This window comes from Piliocolobus tephrosceles, unplaced genomic scaffold (assembly GCF_002776525.5).
Source record: "Piliocolobus tephrosceles isolate RC106 unplaced genomic scaffold, ASM277652v3 unscaffolded_43815, whole genome shotgun sequence".
Lineage (NCBI taxonomy): Eukaryota > Metazoa > Chordata > Mammalia > Primates > Cercopithecidae > Piliocolobus > Piliocolobus tephrosceles.
In genome coordinates, this window is record NW_022328549.1 from 3,858 (window position 1) to 19,771 (window position 15,914).

Here is a 15,914-nt window from a genome sequence, read left to right on the forward strand (position 1 = left end):
GAGGAAGATGAATTGAGAATAGCTGTCCACAGGAAAAATGAAAATAAATTAGGCTTTGCTGCATAATTTAATTGTTCAAAAATGTAGAGCATCCTAGTGCTAGGAGTAACTGGGTTTAAAGGTTACATTAGTCTAGTGCCTGGAAGCCTCCCAACTTGGAAATTTTACCTCCCAACTTGGAAACATTTGTGAGCATAAGAGTTGAACTATTTGAATTAAAACAGAATTGGTGTGTTTTCAACAGGATGCATTCAGTTTACTAGCATATTCAGATCCCTGGAACAGCCCAGTTGGAAATCAGCTTGACCCGATTCAGAGAGAACCTGTGTGCTCAGCTCTTAACAGTGCAATATTAGGTAAGTAAAGCCAAATAAGGCACAATTTCAACTAGATTCTCTGAAAATTTAAGCGAGGGTGTTTGTACTGGCACTTGTACTTTGGTAAAATCATAAGGAGGATGTTTTCTGTATTTTTAAAATATAAAAATACCTAAAATATAGAAACCCCCCTCCTTTAATTCCAGATTCAAATGGATTTAAATAGAATAAAAACAGTAAAACAGGGTACAACTTGGGATGTTTGGGAAATAGAAGTTTTTTTGTGCATGTATGTAAGCATTTCTGGTAGCCACGAATGTCTACTCTCATTTGAATGAGAGATTTGGTGGTTCTTTCGTGTAACTCAAACTATTGCCCTACCAGAGACATTCCTTACAGCCCTCTGTAGTGAAAGGCATTTTCTGCTACTGATTTCTAGGCTAGCAATTGCATGGCATTCTCTAGTTTGGCTGTTGTAGAAGGAATCGGAGAATGTTAACAAGAACATAGATTAATAATTGTCACAAGAGTTAGGCTAGAAGGGAACAGGGTACATTTGAAGAAAATCAAGGTCAAGAAATAGAGGTTTTGATGGAGAGAATGAGAATGGAAATAAGGGAGTGAAGAGCTTGAGTATCAGAGAAGCTCAAACTGATCCAGTAGAGGACAGGATTCCTACCTGGTGCTCCCCTGCTACCTTGTTCCCCACCATTTTGCTTGAGCTATTTGCAATGGGTAGCGGCAGCCTAAGCCACAGGTATTACAGCTCCCACCATGCTTATGAATACGAGCACAAGGGCCTTCCAGGTGACTTGTGAGTACCTGCAGGACCAAGCTTTGATGTCAAATTCTGTTTGCATTTATATTAGCCAGATTCAACTACATACCCTCACCCAATAAAAAGAGTGGGTGAGGAAGAGAAAAGCAATTTAAAAGGTGAGGCTTTAGCCAGGAGTGAGCATGAAGTGCGAAACTCTTAATTCGATGTTCCTGCTTGGTTGCCATTCCTATGAGCAACTCACTGTAGAGTGTATGATTATAGTATTTATATACTGAACAAATACTTCTTGTATGAATTGTGTAACTGCACATATTGTGCATTTCTATATAAATGTGGTATGGTCGATTGTTTACATAAAACAAATTTGAATTTTGGGCAGTTCTCATCAAAGGTAATTTGCGTAAAGAGTGAGTTTTTATTTGACTTTAGAGTCCAATTCCCAGGTATAATTGGGACTCCAGTCTAGTTTAGAAGTCTGTGCTGTGTGTGCTGTTTGGCCCTGCAACGTTCAGAGACTTTTAGTCACATATTTCAAACTATTTTAGGAAGATGAGGGCAGTGCCACAAAAAGTAGATGAAAGAGTAGTTTAGATAAGGAGACTTGCAAATGAGGGCCAGGACTCTTCTGGCAAGAATGTAAAGGAAGCAAGCAAAAGCATTCATATTTGAGCCTCAGTCTGTTTCTTTGTCCTTAGAAAATTTATTAATTTGTTAAGGATCAGTACCGCAGTTTGGGAATAGTAGTGTCCTTAGTGCTGTAGTTCTCTGAAATTTAGAATTTGTATATAAATGTGAATTTTCTTTGGTTAATGTGTTATATTTTCATTGGTTCTACAAAATTCATTTAGCTCCATTGATAAAAGTAACTTAGTAATAATGCTGGAATTGTACAGAAAATTATGGTTTACTATAATTGTCTTTTCGAAGTTATCATATTGTAGGTAATCATTAAGACCTAATTATTAGATGATACTAATCTTGGAAAGAATTTGAGAAAAAGTGACCCGTTTTCTTTAATTTCTTGAGTTCTTTTGAGCACCATTATCTATAGACACATGTACTCTGACATATTGTGCTATATTATGTAGAATCAGCTATAAATAGTGCTTAATCTTATTAATATAAATGCATGTGATTCCTATAAAATTAATGACACAATTATTAAATTGCTATAGATGGGTATGTATGTTTATAAATACCATGCTATTTATGTAGGGCCATCTGTATATAGTGTTATGAAAATTTCATCTATCCAAAAAAGTTAAAGATGTATCACCAGATGCTTCCTTTGACCAAAATAAAATTTAAAAAATATTCCCTGTAGATGCTTGCCTTTGAGCACGGTCTTCCCTGTGAACCCTCAAGACACCATACTTTCTCACCAGTCTACGTGCCTTTTTTGCACACTTTTATTCTTAATCCTGTTTTTGTTTTGTTTTCTAACTCCTGAATTTGCTTCTTTTTGATATTATGCTTTTTCCCTTTTGCAAATTTCTTCTTCTTTCTCCCACCATCAATTTGCATCCTCTGAACCAAGAGTGGAGTTAAACCATATGGAGCCTTCCTAGCCATGTGTCACTGTTTTTGCCCTTTGTTGTCAACTGTGCCTATAAAGAACTGATTAGCAATTTTATTGATTAGTTGGACATTGCCTTCTCATAAAGAGAAATTACCAGCTTCTGAGTCTGGCCACTTTTTTTTTTTTTTTTTTTTGAGACGGAGTCTTGCTCTGTCGCTGGGGCTTGAGTGCAGTGGCCAGATCTCAGCTCACTGCAAGCTCCGCCTCCCGGATTTTCGCCATTCTCCTGCCTCAGCCTCCGGAGTAGCTGGGACTACAGGCGCCCGCCACCTCGCCCGGCTAGTTTTTTGTATTTTTTAGTAGAGACGGGGTTTCACAGTGTTAGCCAGGATGGTCTCGATCTCCTGACCTCGTGATCCGCCCGTCTCGGCCTCCCAAAGTGCTGGGATTACAGGCTTGAGCCACCGCGCCCGGCCGAGTCTGGCCACTTTTACCATTAGTTCATTTTTTTCATCTCTGGCAAGGAACAAATTTTGGTAATTATTGCATTTGTACTACAAATGTCTGACAAAGAAACTTACGATATGCAGGACCCTGAAAACTTATTGGCATTTTTTTAAAATGTCTGAACTGTCCATTGTAAATTAGCACCTCCAAAACTGCAGGGTGGCTCTGCTGTATGTTCTCTCACTGTCACCACCAACACCTACTCCCTGCCAGCCCAAATAACATTACCTATATATGCCTTGGAGATGGCTAGGCAGCCTCAGTTTTGTCCCATCCACAGAGGTGGAAGAACCCATCAGTGGAAACTCGTAATGAAAACCTGGTGCATTTTTAGTTTTATTATCAGCTGACTTTGATCAACCAGAAGGGAAATAATTCCTTACTCTCCACTCCAAATACCAGATAAAAAGTTGTACCTTTCCCATCATAGTTAATATGGAAATCAGTTTTTTAGTATCTGATACTTTAAAAGTCTGATTCTGCAAGAGTTTATCTTATCGCTGAATACAAAATACCCGTACTACCTTGTCAGAATAGTAGAATAGTACGTCCAAGGTATCTATCTTTTGCTTAGGAACCTTCATTTGCTGATATTTCATAGTATGGGAGTGGTAGTTTTTAAAGTCATGCAGTATTCTCCTGATTGAAATGTTTTTTAAAATGTCTTGCTAATTGCTGTTTTCATTTTTAAATTATTTTTCCTCAGAAACCCACAATCTGCCAAAGCAACCTCCACTTGCCCTAGCAATGGGACAGGCCACACAATGTCTAGGACTGATGGCTCGATCAGGAATTGGATCCTGTGCATTTGCCACAGTGGAAGACTACCTACATTAGCTATGCATTTCAAGAGCTCACACTTATATCGTGGCATATAGTCAACATGGAAGTAGACCAGCTCTGCTGATTTGAAATTTAGATTTTTTAAATTATGTACTGGGGACAGGTTTTTGTCGCTTTACATTGCTTCCTAGTTTACAGCATGATGCAAATGATTTTCTAACTTAGTGTTAGGAGAAATTATTTTCCATCTTTAACCTCTTAGTTGTCTAAGAGTTAAATATTACTGAATTTCAGACGTTCAAATTGATCATCACAAATCCTTTAAAACAATTACCTAAAAGAAACCAAAAATCCTGCCTTCTTTGTGGGGGAGGGGGGAGAGAGGGGAAGGAAATGGAACAAGTTGTGTTTGTGTTAGCATGTGGGTGATGTAAACTTCAAATTGGGAGATGTTCCGACCCCCACTCCCATATAAGCATTCAATCAGTGTAACTTGCAAAATGCATAAACATCCGACAGTTTGAATTTATAGTGTTGATGGAAGAAATCATTTTTAATGTGTACTGTAAAACTTGAAATACTCAGGAGCTGAGTGAATATGTTTGTTGCTACTTACAATCCCGACCTGTTAGTCCCAGTAGTTTTGTTTTAACATGGTCTTTTTCAACTTTGTTTCCTGTTTAACTACAGATGACTTCTGTTGTAGACTCACAAGTTTAACTGTTGTATTATAACAGTATTACATGTCAACGGTGTGGTTATGACCTTTATTTATATAAAAACCAAATATTTAGTCAATTTACCGTGTCTTAATTTAATCTTTGTACACCTTCCATTTTTAAGTGCTTAAATGAGTACTATATTGCAATAAAATGTAGTGATATAATTAACCAGCCATTAAAAATTTACTTCTACAGATACAGTGTCAATTGAGTTTATATATTAGGTACTTGCATACTTTTTATGATTAATATGAAAATTAGAGCAATTAAAATTAATGGTTTCTACAATTAATCTGAGTTCTACAACCTAAAACTGCCTTCAGTTTACTGGCATCCCTGGTTTAGGGTTAAACCTGATATTATGGGTGACACAGAAAGGCAACAGGAAATTAACTTCATTTTTTTCATATTCATAATATGGCATTATGCGACTCACCAGGCAAGCAAATCCCCAGACTGGTTAAAAGTAAAAACTTAAAAGCTGTTAGCTATATTTTGTCCACTGAATCTTTAACAGCAAGTTGTCTAAGGGCTGCAGTTGGAGACTTTTCTGGAATGTCCGTTTCTCCTTTCTGTCCGTGCCATTTTTGCCACCCCTCCCACCCGCTAGTCGGGGAGAGAAGATGAGGTGCTATTGCTGGTATAAGTATGGCTTGAATTCAGTTAAATACATTAAAAAGAAAATTCCTTCTTAAACCACTTTTTCCTCTAGGTAGGATTGCAAGGCACAATTCTACTCCAGAAGAATGAAATGTGGTTGAGTAATTCCTCAAATAGGTTTATGATTTTTATAATGATCCTTTAAAATGATCTACCAATAATTTATTAGATAAATTCTATACATACAAAGTACAGATTCTTCATTTAGCATTGATTTACTTCTTAGTTTTCATCTTTCTGACCATCCACCGTCTTTTAAACCTCTTGGCATTTTGTTTTTTCTGGATTCCTAGAATAGAAAGTTGTGCATAAGAGTATTAGAGAAACATAACTCAAAATTTTTATAATTCTCTATATGAATGTAATTACTAAAACTGGGTGGGCTTATTATACATTAGATGTATATACACATACTACACTGACCTGTTTCTCACAAGTTACATAAGCCATTATAAGGGGCAAAAGTATAATTATGAACTATCTCCTTCAAAACAACATTATTCAACATATAAACCTATTAAGAGACAGGAGAATAAAGCTGGATCTTACCCCAAGCATTATTCAAAAACTGGACAGCAGCCTTTTTCACTGGTAACCTCTTGTTGGCAAGAGACAGGAACTTATTTACTAGAAAAGAAAGGTATTTATCATTTCATAGTTTTATTTGCAGTAAAAAGTGAGGAAAATAGTCCATAAAAAAATTACCAGTAGTCCTGTTGGTTCCTGGCCCATATAATGAATTATGTATGAAGGCTTGTGCTGCTTGTTGCCTTGAATCTCTCAGATCTTGGTCTTTTAGCCTTACGGCCAAGTAGCTTTTATTCTGGCTGTTGATCAATATAAAAGGTTAAATAAGAATTAATACATGCTTGCTTTTTTCCCCCCCGCCGAGACAGAGTCTCTCTCTGTCACTCAGGCTGCGTGATCTCAGCTCATTGCAACCTCTGCCTCCCAGGTTCAAGCAACTTGCCTGCCTCAGCCTCCCAAAGTGCTGGGATTACGGGCGTGAGCCACTGCACCCGGCCTACATGCTTGCTTTAAAATATTTTTATCCTTTGTCTCACCGTGATAAATGAAACTAATTTTGTATATGCACAGATAGGATAAAACTAAATTACAGGACTACAAGAAACAGACTAACACTCATATTTTAGTAGAGCACACCAGCACGCCCAGCTTACTTTTTTTATTTTGTGTAGAGACTGGGCTTTACCATGTTGCCCAGGCTGGTCTTGAAATCCTGCACTCAAGCAATCCACCTGCTTCAGCCTCCCAAAGTGCTGGGATTACAAGTGTGAGCCACCGTGCCCAGCCCAAAACTGATTTTTCCACAGAGAATCCAATCTGAAATTACTACTAATTAAAATATTTCCCATGTTAGCCAATACTTTAACTCTTACAGGTCTCCTTTACATCCCAAATGAAACAAAAGACTCGTTACCTGACAGACTGTACTTTTTGTACTTTAACTTTCTTGGAGTCGTTTCCTTTTTCACAGTCTTCATTTTTCTTTTGCAAATTAACTAAAAAATGGAGTTACATTTGCTAATTAGCATTCACGTAAAAATAAATCAGGAAATTTACTGGAGTTCACTTTAAGCATCCACTACAGACCCATGTGGATACAGTTTTTATTTGTATGAAATACAGGGAATAGGCCCCAGCTAACCTTGGCCAGGCCGGTACTGGCTTTCTAAGGGCCATTCATATTTGACTGGAAACATCTGCAAGTGCATTTGACACTTACATGAGAAGTTATTTAAATTAGAATAGTCATACCTTCTTTGACCTTTCCTGGCGATTTCTTGACACTAAGAGAAAAAAACAAAACCACTGACTGGAATGGCAGATAGCAAAGGTTACTTAAAACATGTTACATTATTTCATCTGGCTTTACAAGCAAGACACCCCCTTTCATTACCAACACCCTCAATTTCTACTCAGGAGCTCTCAGTTTGGAAAGCAACAGTCGCTCCCCAGTACACTGCCACCAACTCTCAATCACTGGAAGATCTTCACAATTTAAATCTGAAAGCCTATTAGCAGGCTTCCAAAGACTTAAGTTATATAGTATTTGAAATATGAAGTGAATGGTAGTAGGCCTGCCTCATTTCATTTGGAGAAATCACAAAGGATTAATTTAATAGTGTAGGCACAGGAGACAGTGAACAATGGAGAGAGAAATGTAAATGGACAGAACACAATACAGAAGCATTTGCACAGGAGAAAGGCCACACAAAAGCAGAAGTGATGGGAGGTGGGCGGGCCAAATGAAAAGGTAAAGATGACACTTGGGCTTGGTTTTAAAAGATGAAAGGGAATTTGCCACCAAATAGATTTGCTCTTATGTTTAATGTATTCAGGATCTGAGTAACTCTTGGTAAAGTTTTTTTACTGAAAATTTGAGAGCCACTGGCCTAAGCAAAAAGGGGCTAAATTTCTGAATTTAAAGCCTTAAGGAGAGAGAAAGAGGATAGGAAAAAAAAAATACAAATATTTAGAAGGCTAAATTTAGTAAAGTTTGACCGATTCCTAAGGACGACTATACCTTTTCGCTTTAAACCATAAAACACCAAAGATGCTAAATGAAGTGGGGAACAGGGATGAAGGACAGGTTGGTGGTAGGTAAGGCAAGTATGGGACAAATTGAGTTTTCAGAGCCTGTGGATAAGTGCCTGCTATCCCACTAAATGATTCAAAACACTTCGTATTCACCACCACCCACTCTGCCCTAGTACAGTGACAGGCAATCAACAAAATGTACTGAATGAACACAAATGGGATCAGGAATTCAAAAAATGGCAAAATAAGAAGCGGAACGTAAAGTTACCTCCTCCTTTCGCACCAAATTCATATACCAAGGTAGCTTTTAAATTGGGGTTCTACAATTCCTTCAGCTATATGGAGTCAAATAAATGTACCAGTATTTAATTCAAAGATGGGTGTATATAAGCAAGTAATATTAGAAGATCCATTACTTACTTAGTCTGTGAAGCTGTGGTTAACTTCTCTAAAATAGTGTCTGGAAGGAGTTTTCTTTTCTTTTGGAATGAAAACGTTTAAAATTAATAAAGTTATGCACACAGTATGTCCGGAGTTGCTTCCGAAGTTACCACTTTTAAGAATGCCCTACATCTAGGCAAAGAAATGAATTAGGTTGGAAACTGCCTCCACTCCAAGCTATGGGAAGATTGGGTCCACAAAACTCCATATTCTCTGAAAGACTTGATGAAAACTGGAAAAGGTGCCCACGGTATTCCAACCCTCAGGTCACTGTTACAAACTGAAAGCCGTTAACTGGCAAAGCAACCATACACCAAGTCTTGTACAGCCCTTACAGTTTACAAATCACCTAATTCTCACAGCAACCTCTTATTTTCAGTTGGTGGATACTAAAGCAGACGAGCTTTTTTTTTTTTTTTGAGACAGGGTCTCTCGCTCTGTCGCCCAGGCTGGAGCGCCGTGGTGTGATCTAGGCTCAAGGCAGCCTCGACATCCCGGGCTCCGCCCACCTCGTCCCGCTAAAGTACTGCTGCGCCCGGCCCAAGCATCTTTCTACCACTGTCACAGGAAATATTGGTGACTTTTCCCCCACTCAATATCCTACCAACCCAAATTACATCCACCACGGGAATTATCCGCAGGCCGGGTTATTTTCATAAGACACCTCCCCCCCATCCTCTAACCTTCTGTTCGATGAACAGCTCCTCGCGTCGCTTCCTCTTCTCCTTCAGGAGCGTTTTATCCCTGGGAGGAAGGGTGACAAGTCAGCAAAGGGAAAGACAAGCGGGACGAGAAGGCGCGGTCCTCCCCGCCCGGCCGCGGGCTCCAAACCTGCGCACGGTTTCCCGCACTCGCCGCTCCTCTTCTCTCGCTTCCGCCTGGGCGCTGGCGAAAGTCAGCTCCTCCGGGGCCTCGTCGTCAAACTCATCGTCCCCTTCCTCGTCTTCCTCCAGCGGCTCGGCGGCCGCGCCGCTGCTGGGCTGACCGAGCAACAGCCCATGCTCCGCCTCCTCCTCCTCCGAGGCCGGCTGGCCCTCGTCCACCATCGCCTCCGCCGACGCCGGGGCGCGAGACGCGCGGGGTCGCAGCTGCACCATGTCCCACGCAGCGCTAGACCGTCTGACCTCTGACTCGGAAGCAGCTACAAACGAAGCGCAAGTGGACTTTCATCGCCCCCTGCAGGTTGGGAGGTCCTCAGGACGGGCGGGGCACATGGGCGAAGTCAGGAAGGGCGTGGCCTGTGGGCAGTGGGTGTGTTTTTTCCCACATGGCTCGCCAAGGCCGCCGTAGGGTCGGTTGGACGCCACGGAAAATGCCCTGCGGGCGAGAGCGGCTGGCAGTGGGGCTGGTTTCAAGGCAGGGAAGAGCCATCGCGCTGCCCTCCTCGGCTGGGATGGCGAGACAGGGCTGGCACGGCTCACGCTGTCCAGTGCTTAGAAAACCGGTAATAGCGGGCCCGAGGCGCTGCTCGCCGCAGTTTTTTGGCCCTGGGTTCCTTCAAGTGGATCCAGCTTATCGGTGTTTGTGGATTTGGCTGCGTCCGCTCCGCACTTCGGAGGAGATGGCGTTTCATGGGAAGAAATGCGCTCTAGCAGATGGCCGCCGTGGCCAGTCAGCCCTGCTGTGACGGACGAAGACGCTGGCCACAGACCTCGGCTCCAAAGAAATTTGCACAGCCCGGCGCCCTCGGCCTGCGCAGCCCCGCGGCCGCGGCGACGCCCGTTAGGATGTAGGCCCTGTGGGAGCGATGCCCTTCCTGGTTCCTAACCCACGGCCTGGAACAGCAGCTGGCCCGTGGCAATGCTGAGCAAATCTGAAGGAATGGCTTCGCCGGTCCCTACAGAGTGCACCCGAGTTTTGTCGTATATACACATACGTACTCTTTTTTTCCAAGTATATTTTATTTCTTGGCAAACATGGCCCTTTGTGATCGCCGTGTTTCTCTCCTCCCATCCATTATACAATACTAAATGATCCATCATTCTTTGAACAAATCAAGCCGTTTCACACCTGCAATGCAATTGTACCGACCGTGCTCTTCCCTCTACTGCTGCAACCCCCCAGGCAGAAGTCCTTTTCATACTTCACAAATTCCCACCCAGGCAGACTTCAAGCACCTTACCCCCTACCCCATCCCACTCTGCCCATCTCTATTTGCTGTGGTCTGAACCCGCACAAATGTCTATGTAGTTTCTGCGCTGCGTAACAGTTTATATGACAGTTGCTTCAGCCGTTCTGTGAACTCCTGAGGGGAAGGACCAGGTCTTGCTAGTCATTTTATTTCTAATGTCTATCATATAGTAGATGTTTAATAAATGCTAAGTTGAATAATTCTATCTCACACATATATTGTGTTTTTAATTCTCCTTTCATGTCTTCTGTTTTAGAAGCAGTTCCCAATTTAAAAACAACAAAACCAAATAGGAACAAAAATGGTAAAACTTAAGAAGAAGAAAAAAAAAAAAAACCTGCCGAACCAGAGGTTCATTATGAGAGGAATTGCAAAGAACAGTTTGAAATCTCTAGGCCTTAGTCTAAGATACAGATTACAAATAAAAAATACAATCAGACTCCCTGAGATACTGTGCTAACACTGGGAAAATGAATACAGTTAACTTGGAGCAGCCCAGGAACAAACTTCTTATAAGTGCATGACGGTATTTTATGTGCAAAACTGCTTTATAAGTACTATAAGACTATTACAGGTATTACCAGTGCCCTCAGTGTAAACTCCTTGGCCCATCCATGTAATGTGTAAATCGAGCCCTCAGGGTCCCTGACTAGTTCTCCAGCCGCCCCATAGGCTATGAGCATCCCTCTTCCCCACAGAAAGTACCACTGGGATTTATTAAAGGTTATGCCTTGTAATGCAGTACAAAGTTTTATATGACAGTGTCTTGTTGCCTGTTTCTACAAAAGCCAACAGTGTAACATTAAATGCAATTTTGCAAGGGGCTCAGGCGATGTGGTCCAAGTATGTAATCACTTCAGGAGCCCACTGGATCCAAGGGACCCTGTCATGTATGACCTTCATACACTGTTGATAATGGCCATGCCTCCCAGTCAGGCCTCTGACACTTGTTGGGCTCCAAGGCCCCTAAGCACTGAGTTAGCTGGTAAAGGTTAGGGAAAAAGCTGTATTCTTATTACTTTATTCCAAGGTAGTAAATGTATGGAAAATGTACCTGACAGAAATAACTTAAGCATCCCCTGAGAATGACCCTATATGGCAGATGCATCTGACAGCAATAACTTAAGAAATGAGGGTTGCCATTGGAGGTTGCTGCGGGGAGGGTGCTGAGTGAAAGTGCTATATAAACTGCATGCTTTTTATAAGTGGTTGCAGTTCTGTCCAGCCCGCTGCCACTGGACAACCCTGTAAGGTTCCCCAAATAGACCCTATGTTTCCTTCACTGGCTCCACGTCTCTTCTTTGGCCCCTTGAACCTGGTGCCATCCCTACTGAAGTTAACAGAGGTCTGGCCCAACATAAGGGCATCATTTTTTAAAGTCCCATGGAAAAAACTCCCAACAGAGTTCAGTGTCTGGGAACGGTTGGCAGGTCCCACAGGAACCATATGCTTCTGCATTTGTGATGTTGAGAAACAGTCCACTGTTGACTCTTCCCCCTTCTAAGGGAGCCAGAGCTAAATTTTAGGCAGCTGTGTTTTTCCTGGGGGTTCACATATTTGCATCGTTCTTTCTTCTCATTGTGATGTTCTACCTTGTTGGTACTATTCTTTTCCTTCTTTGCATGAGTTCCTGTTGTGAGCTGCCTCTTGTTCACTGAGGTAATGTAGCCAAATAAGGTTAAAAAGCCCCTAGTAAGCCTGGCGGGGTGGTTCATGCCTGTAATCCCAGCATTTTGGGAGGCCGAGGCAGGCGGATCACCTGAGGTTGGGAGTTCAAGACTAGCCTGACCAACATGGAGGAACCCCATCTCTACTAAAAATACAAAATTAGCCGGGCGTGGTGGTGCACGCCTGTAATCCCAGCTACTGAGCAGGCTGAGGCAGGAGAATCTCTTGAACCCGGGGAAGTGGAGTTTGCAGTGAGCTGAGATCGCCCCATTGCACTCCAGCCTGGGCAACAAGAGTGAAACTCTGTCTCAAAAAAAAAAAAAAAAAGTCCCCCATAAAGCCATATCCTGGGGTAACATCTTTATATAATAAATTACCTATTATAGAGTGTGATTTTATATTCCACTAAAACTTGTGCAAAAATCAGAATTAAATAGTAGGGTTTTTACCCCTCGACTTCTACCTTGCCCAAATAACAAAAATATGATCAGGATAACTATATTTTTTTAAGATAATCTAATTTACAAAATTTTCCCCTCCCAATAACCAACCATACACATAAAAGATATCTTACGTTTCAGTTCAGACCAAATAATATGCATTAACTTTACAGTTCTGTGACTTTTGAATGTGGGTGCTCTTTGCTACTTCTAAGCCCCCATCGCTTATCAACAGGTTGGATTCTAGCTAGGGAATCAGAGGCTATTTTTAGATTGTTCAATATTCAGCTCACCACCCATAAGACCATTTCTCCTCTGCATGTGGCCTAGTTCTTAGATACACTATAATTTCTTTCTTCCCCAGGACACTTAAGAAACAGTTTCATTTTCATGACGGGCAAGGGCTTCAGGAAGAGTCGTTCCACAGGGTCCCTGGAAATGAAACCTGAAAGAGAAGAAGCAAATACAGCAGTTATGAACTACGGGTTAGCAAAATGAATGCCCTACTTCAGCAAGCACTTATTTCTTAAGTAATACCCAAAGTAAAACCCAAATTCTCATCAATATGGTATTAATTCGTATGCCCACCTCTTTCGTCTAGTTTCTAACGACTCTAGTTACAACACTTCACTATGGGCTAGCCTCTGTGACTACGGGAATTTTGAGAAGCAAATGTCTAGAATTTATGTGCCATCAAGAAGAATTTTATTTCAAGGCATAAGAGACATGATTACAAAGTGTATTTTGTTTGTTCTTTTCAAATCCTGAGAACCTGTGCAAGTAAAGTGTATTTTGGGACTATACTGCCAAACTCATTGAAATTGTAAGTATAAAATATACATCTAAGTGTTATATATATATTTTATATACATACTTTTTTTTTCTTTTTTTTTTTTTTTGAGATGGAGTCTTGCTCTGTCGCCCAGGCTGGAGTGCAGTGGCGCCATCTTGGCTCACTGCAAGCTCCGCCTCCTGGGTTCACACCACTCTCCTGCCTCAGCCTCCCCAGCAGCTGGGACTACAGGTGGATTATTTGAGCCAGGAGTTTGAAGCTATGATTATACCACTGTACAGACTCCAGCCTGGGTGACAGAGGGAGCCCCCCTTCTCTCAAAAAAAATAATTCCCTTGTGCCCAGAGTTTAGGTGGCCCAGGTCTTTCAGTACTTACATCTATAACAAACACACACTGAGGACATTGCACAAACACACAACCGACATTGAAAAAGTAAAATGTAGCTTGGCTGGTCAAAATCTGCCCAGCGATTCTTTGGATCGGAATAAAAGACAAAGGTAAAGCCAGCTGCAAAGTTTACAGGAAACAATCTATTTTCCCCAAGGGTAAGCTGCGAAGTGTCTTAATTCCATTCTTTGAGTGACTACTGCTTGTTTATAATATTGTTCCTTAATATTATAAACTATTGGAAACTTTGCATTTGAAATTATAGCAGTAAAGAATGAAATATTCCTCTAGCCTTGAGGATCTAAGTCACTCTGATAGTGAGAAGCAACCTGGATTTCCAACCCGGGTGCAGAGCTCCAGATAACGGATTTCTGGACACAACATTCCACATTGATCTAAACTTTGTATTACAGTTTCTGGGGAAGTGGGACCCTGGTCTACTTCGCCAGCCAGACATGACGTTGACCTCTTTACATTGTACAGCCCTGCTAGTTGCTTGAGTCTATCAAAAACTACTTCATTTAAATTTCACTTAAACTCCACCCTGCCCCCAACTGCTTTAGTAACTCTACCTTTCCCTTGTTGGGAAACACACTTCTCAGTTCTACTGGGGTCTGGACTCCCTCATTGCATTTAATCAATAAACCTGATCTTGACAGAATACTGGTTTGTTTATGGTGAGTAGAGGAGGATTGGGCCAGAACAGGAGGAACTGTCTCCTTCCAACAATATGTAACACTCAGCCGTAGATACATGGACTAATTCAAAATTTATGTCCCATTCATCTATTAAGGATGTATTTCCAGGCCGGGAGCGGTGGCTCATGCCTGTAACCCCAGCACCTGGGGAGGCCGAGGTGGGCAAATCACTTGAGGTCAGGAGTTTGAGACCAGCCTGGCCAACGTGGTGAAACCCTGTCTCTACTAAAAATACAAAAATTAGCTGGGTGTCATGGCAGGCACCTGTGATCCCAGCTACTCAGGAGGCTGAGGCAGAAGAATCGCTTGAATCCAGGAGGTGGAGGTTGCAGTGAGCTGAGACTGCACCCCTGTACTCCAGCCTGGGAATCAAGAGTAAAACTCCATCTCAAAAAAAAAAATTCCAATAACATTTTACTTGTTTAGAATTATTAATCTAAACTTATATATAGGTTTTGTTTTTACAATTATGCACTGCAGATTACTATAGTGATATTTCTATCTAGAAGTTTTTTAGTAAAACATTTTTTAACATTTTAAGGAAATTGAAAAAATTAAATAATTCATATGATATTTTGCTGTAGAAGTATAATAGGGTAGTCAGTAAAAGATTGTCTTTCTCTTTTTTTTTTTTAAGACAGAGTCTCACTCTGTCATCCAAGCTGGAGTGCAGTGGCACGATCTCGGTTCACTGCAACTTCTGCCTCCCAGGCTTTAGGAATTCTTCTACGTCAGCCTCCCGAGTAGCTGGGATTACAGTTGTGGACCACCACGGCTGGCTAATTTTTGTATTTTTAGTAGAGATGGGGTTTTGCCATGTTGGCCAGGCTGGTCCCGAACTCCTGGCCTCAAGTGATCCTCCCGCCTCAGCCTCCCAAAGGGCTGGGATTACAGGCATGAGCCATTGCCCCTGGCCAGTAAAAGATTTTCATGCATAAACACATATTACATTCGTATAAATTCTGTAGTAGTGATAGAATGGAAATACAAGTTCAAAGAGAAAAGAAAAAATGTGAAATTTCCAATTGTTAAGGCAGGGCTGTATATTTATTTTGTAAATGGATTGGCAGTGTGTACCAGATAGTTAGAACATTCAGATTGGACTGCATACATTTAAAACCATGATATGGTAGCTTTTATTTTAAAATGTCAGTGTTTTGGCCACGCGCAGTGGCTCACGCCTGTAATCCCAGCACTTTTGGGAGGTCGAGCTAGGCAGACTGCCTGATGTCAGTAGTTTTAGACCAGCCTGGGCAACGTGGTGAAAACCCATCTCTACTAAAAAAAATACAAAAAATTAGCCGGGTGTGGTGGCGCACGCCTGTAGTCCTAGCTACTCAGCAGGCTGAGGCAGGAGAATTGCTTGAACCAGGGAGGTGGAGGTTGCAGTGAGTTGAGATCATGCCACTGCAGTCTAGCCTGGGCAAGAGAGCCAGACTCTGTCTCAAAAATAAATAAATAAATAAATAAATAAATAAATAAATAAATAAATAAATAAATAAA

At 41.4% G+C, this 15,914-nt stretch overlaps 2 protein-coding genes and 1 long non-coding RNA gene across 3 annotated transcripts; 2 read left to right on the plus strand and 1 right to left on the minus strand.

The window, feature by feature from the left end:
- Positions 1 to 203: 203 nt before the first annotated feature.
- On the plus strand, positions 204 to 4,825 carry LOC113224140. The gene is made up of 2 exons (XR_003309044.2): positions 204 to 356; positions 3,831 to 4,825. It is a non-coding gene; the product is annotated as an uncharacterized LOC113224140 (long non-coding RNA).
- On the minus strand, positions 4,661 to 9,548 carry LOC113224139 (nucleolar protein 7). The gene is made up of 8 exons (XM_026453423.2): positions 9,124 to 9,548; positions 8,976 to 9,036; positions 8,272 to 8,330; positions 7,069 to 7,100; positions 6,731 to 6,812; positions 5,995 to 6,116; positions 5,839 to 5,916; positions 4,661 to 5,578 (listed from the first exon to the last, which is right to left on the minus strand). The coding sequence occupies exons 1-8, from the start codon at positions 9,387 to 9,389 to the stop codon at positions 5,505 to 5,507; spliced, it is 774 nt and encodes a 257-aa protein (XP_026309208.1). The 5' UTR covers positions 9,390 to 9,548; the 3' UTR covers positions 4,661 to 5,504.
- Positions 9,548 to 10,623, plus strand: LOC111528594. Its single transcript, XM_023195310.2, has one exon. The coding sequence runs from the start codon at positions 9,560 to 9,562 to the stop codon at positions 9,917 to 9,919; it is 360 nt and encodes a 119-aa protein (XP_023051078.2). The 5' UTR covers positions 9,548 to 9,559; the 3' UTR covers positions 9,920 to 10,623.
- Positions 10,624 to 15,914: the final 5,291 nt, after the last annotated feature.

Excerpts from the sequence above, each read along its gene's own strand:
- LOC113224139 (XM_026453423.2), bottom strand. The coding sequence starts at position 9,389 with ATGGTGCAGCTGCGACCCCGCGCGTCTCGCGCCCCGGCGTCGGCGGAG. Across the intron at positions 5,917-5,994 it reads AGGAACCAACAGGACTACTG|TAAATAAGTTCCTGTCTCTT; the intron begins GTAATTTTTTTA and ends TTTCTTTTCTAG. Across the intron at positions 5,579-5,838 it reads GTTTTTGAATAATGCTTGGG|GAATCCAGAAAAAACAAAAT; the intron begins GTAAGATCCAGC and ends TTTCTATTCTAG.
- LOC111528594 (XM_023195310.2), top strand. The coding sequence starts at position 9,560 with ATGGCTCGCCAAGGCCGCCGTAGGGTCGGTTGGACGCCACGGAAAATG.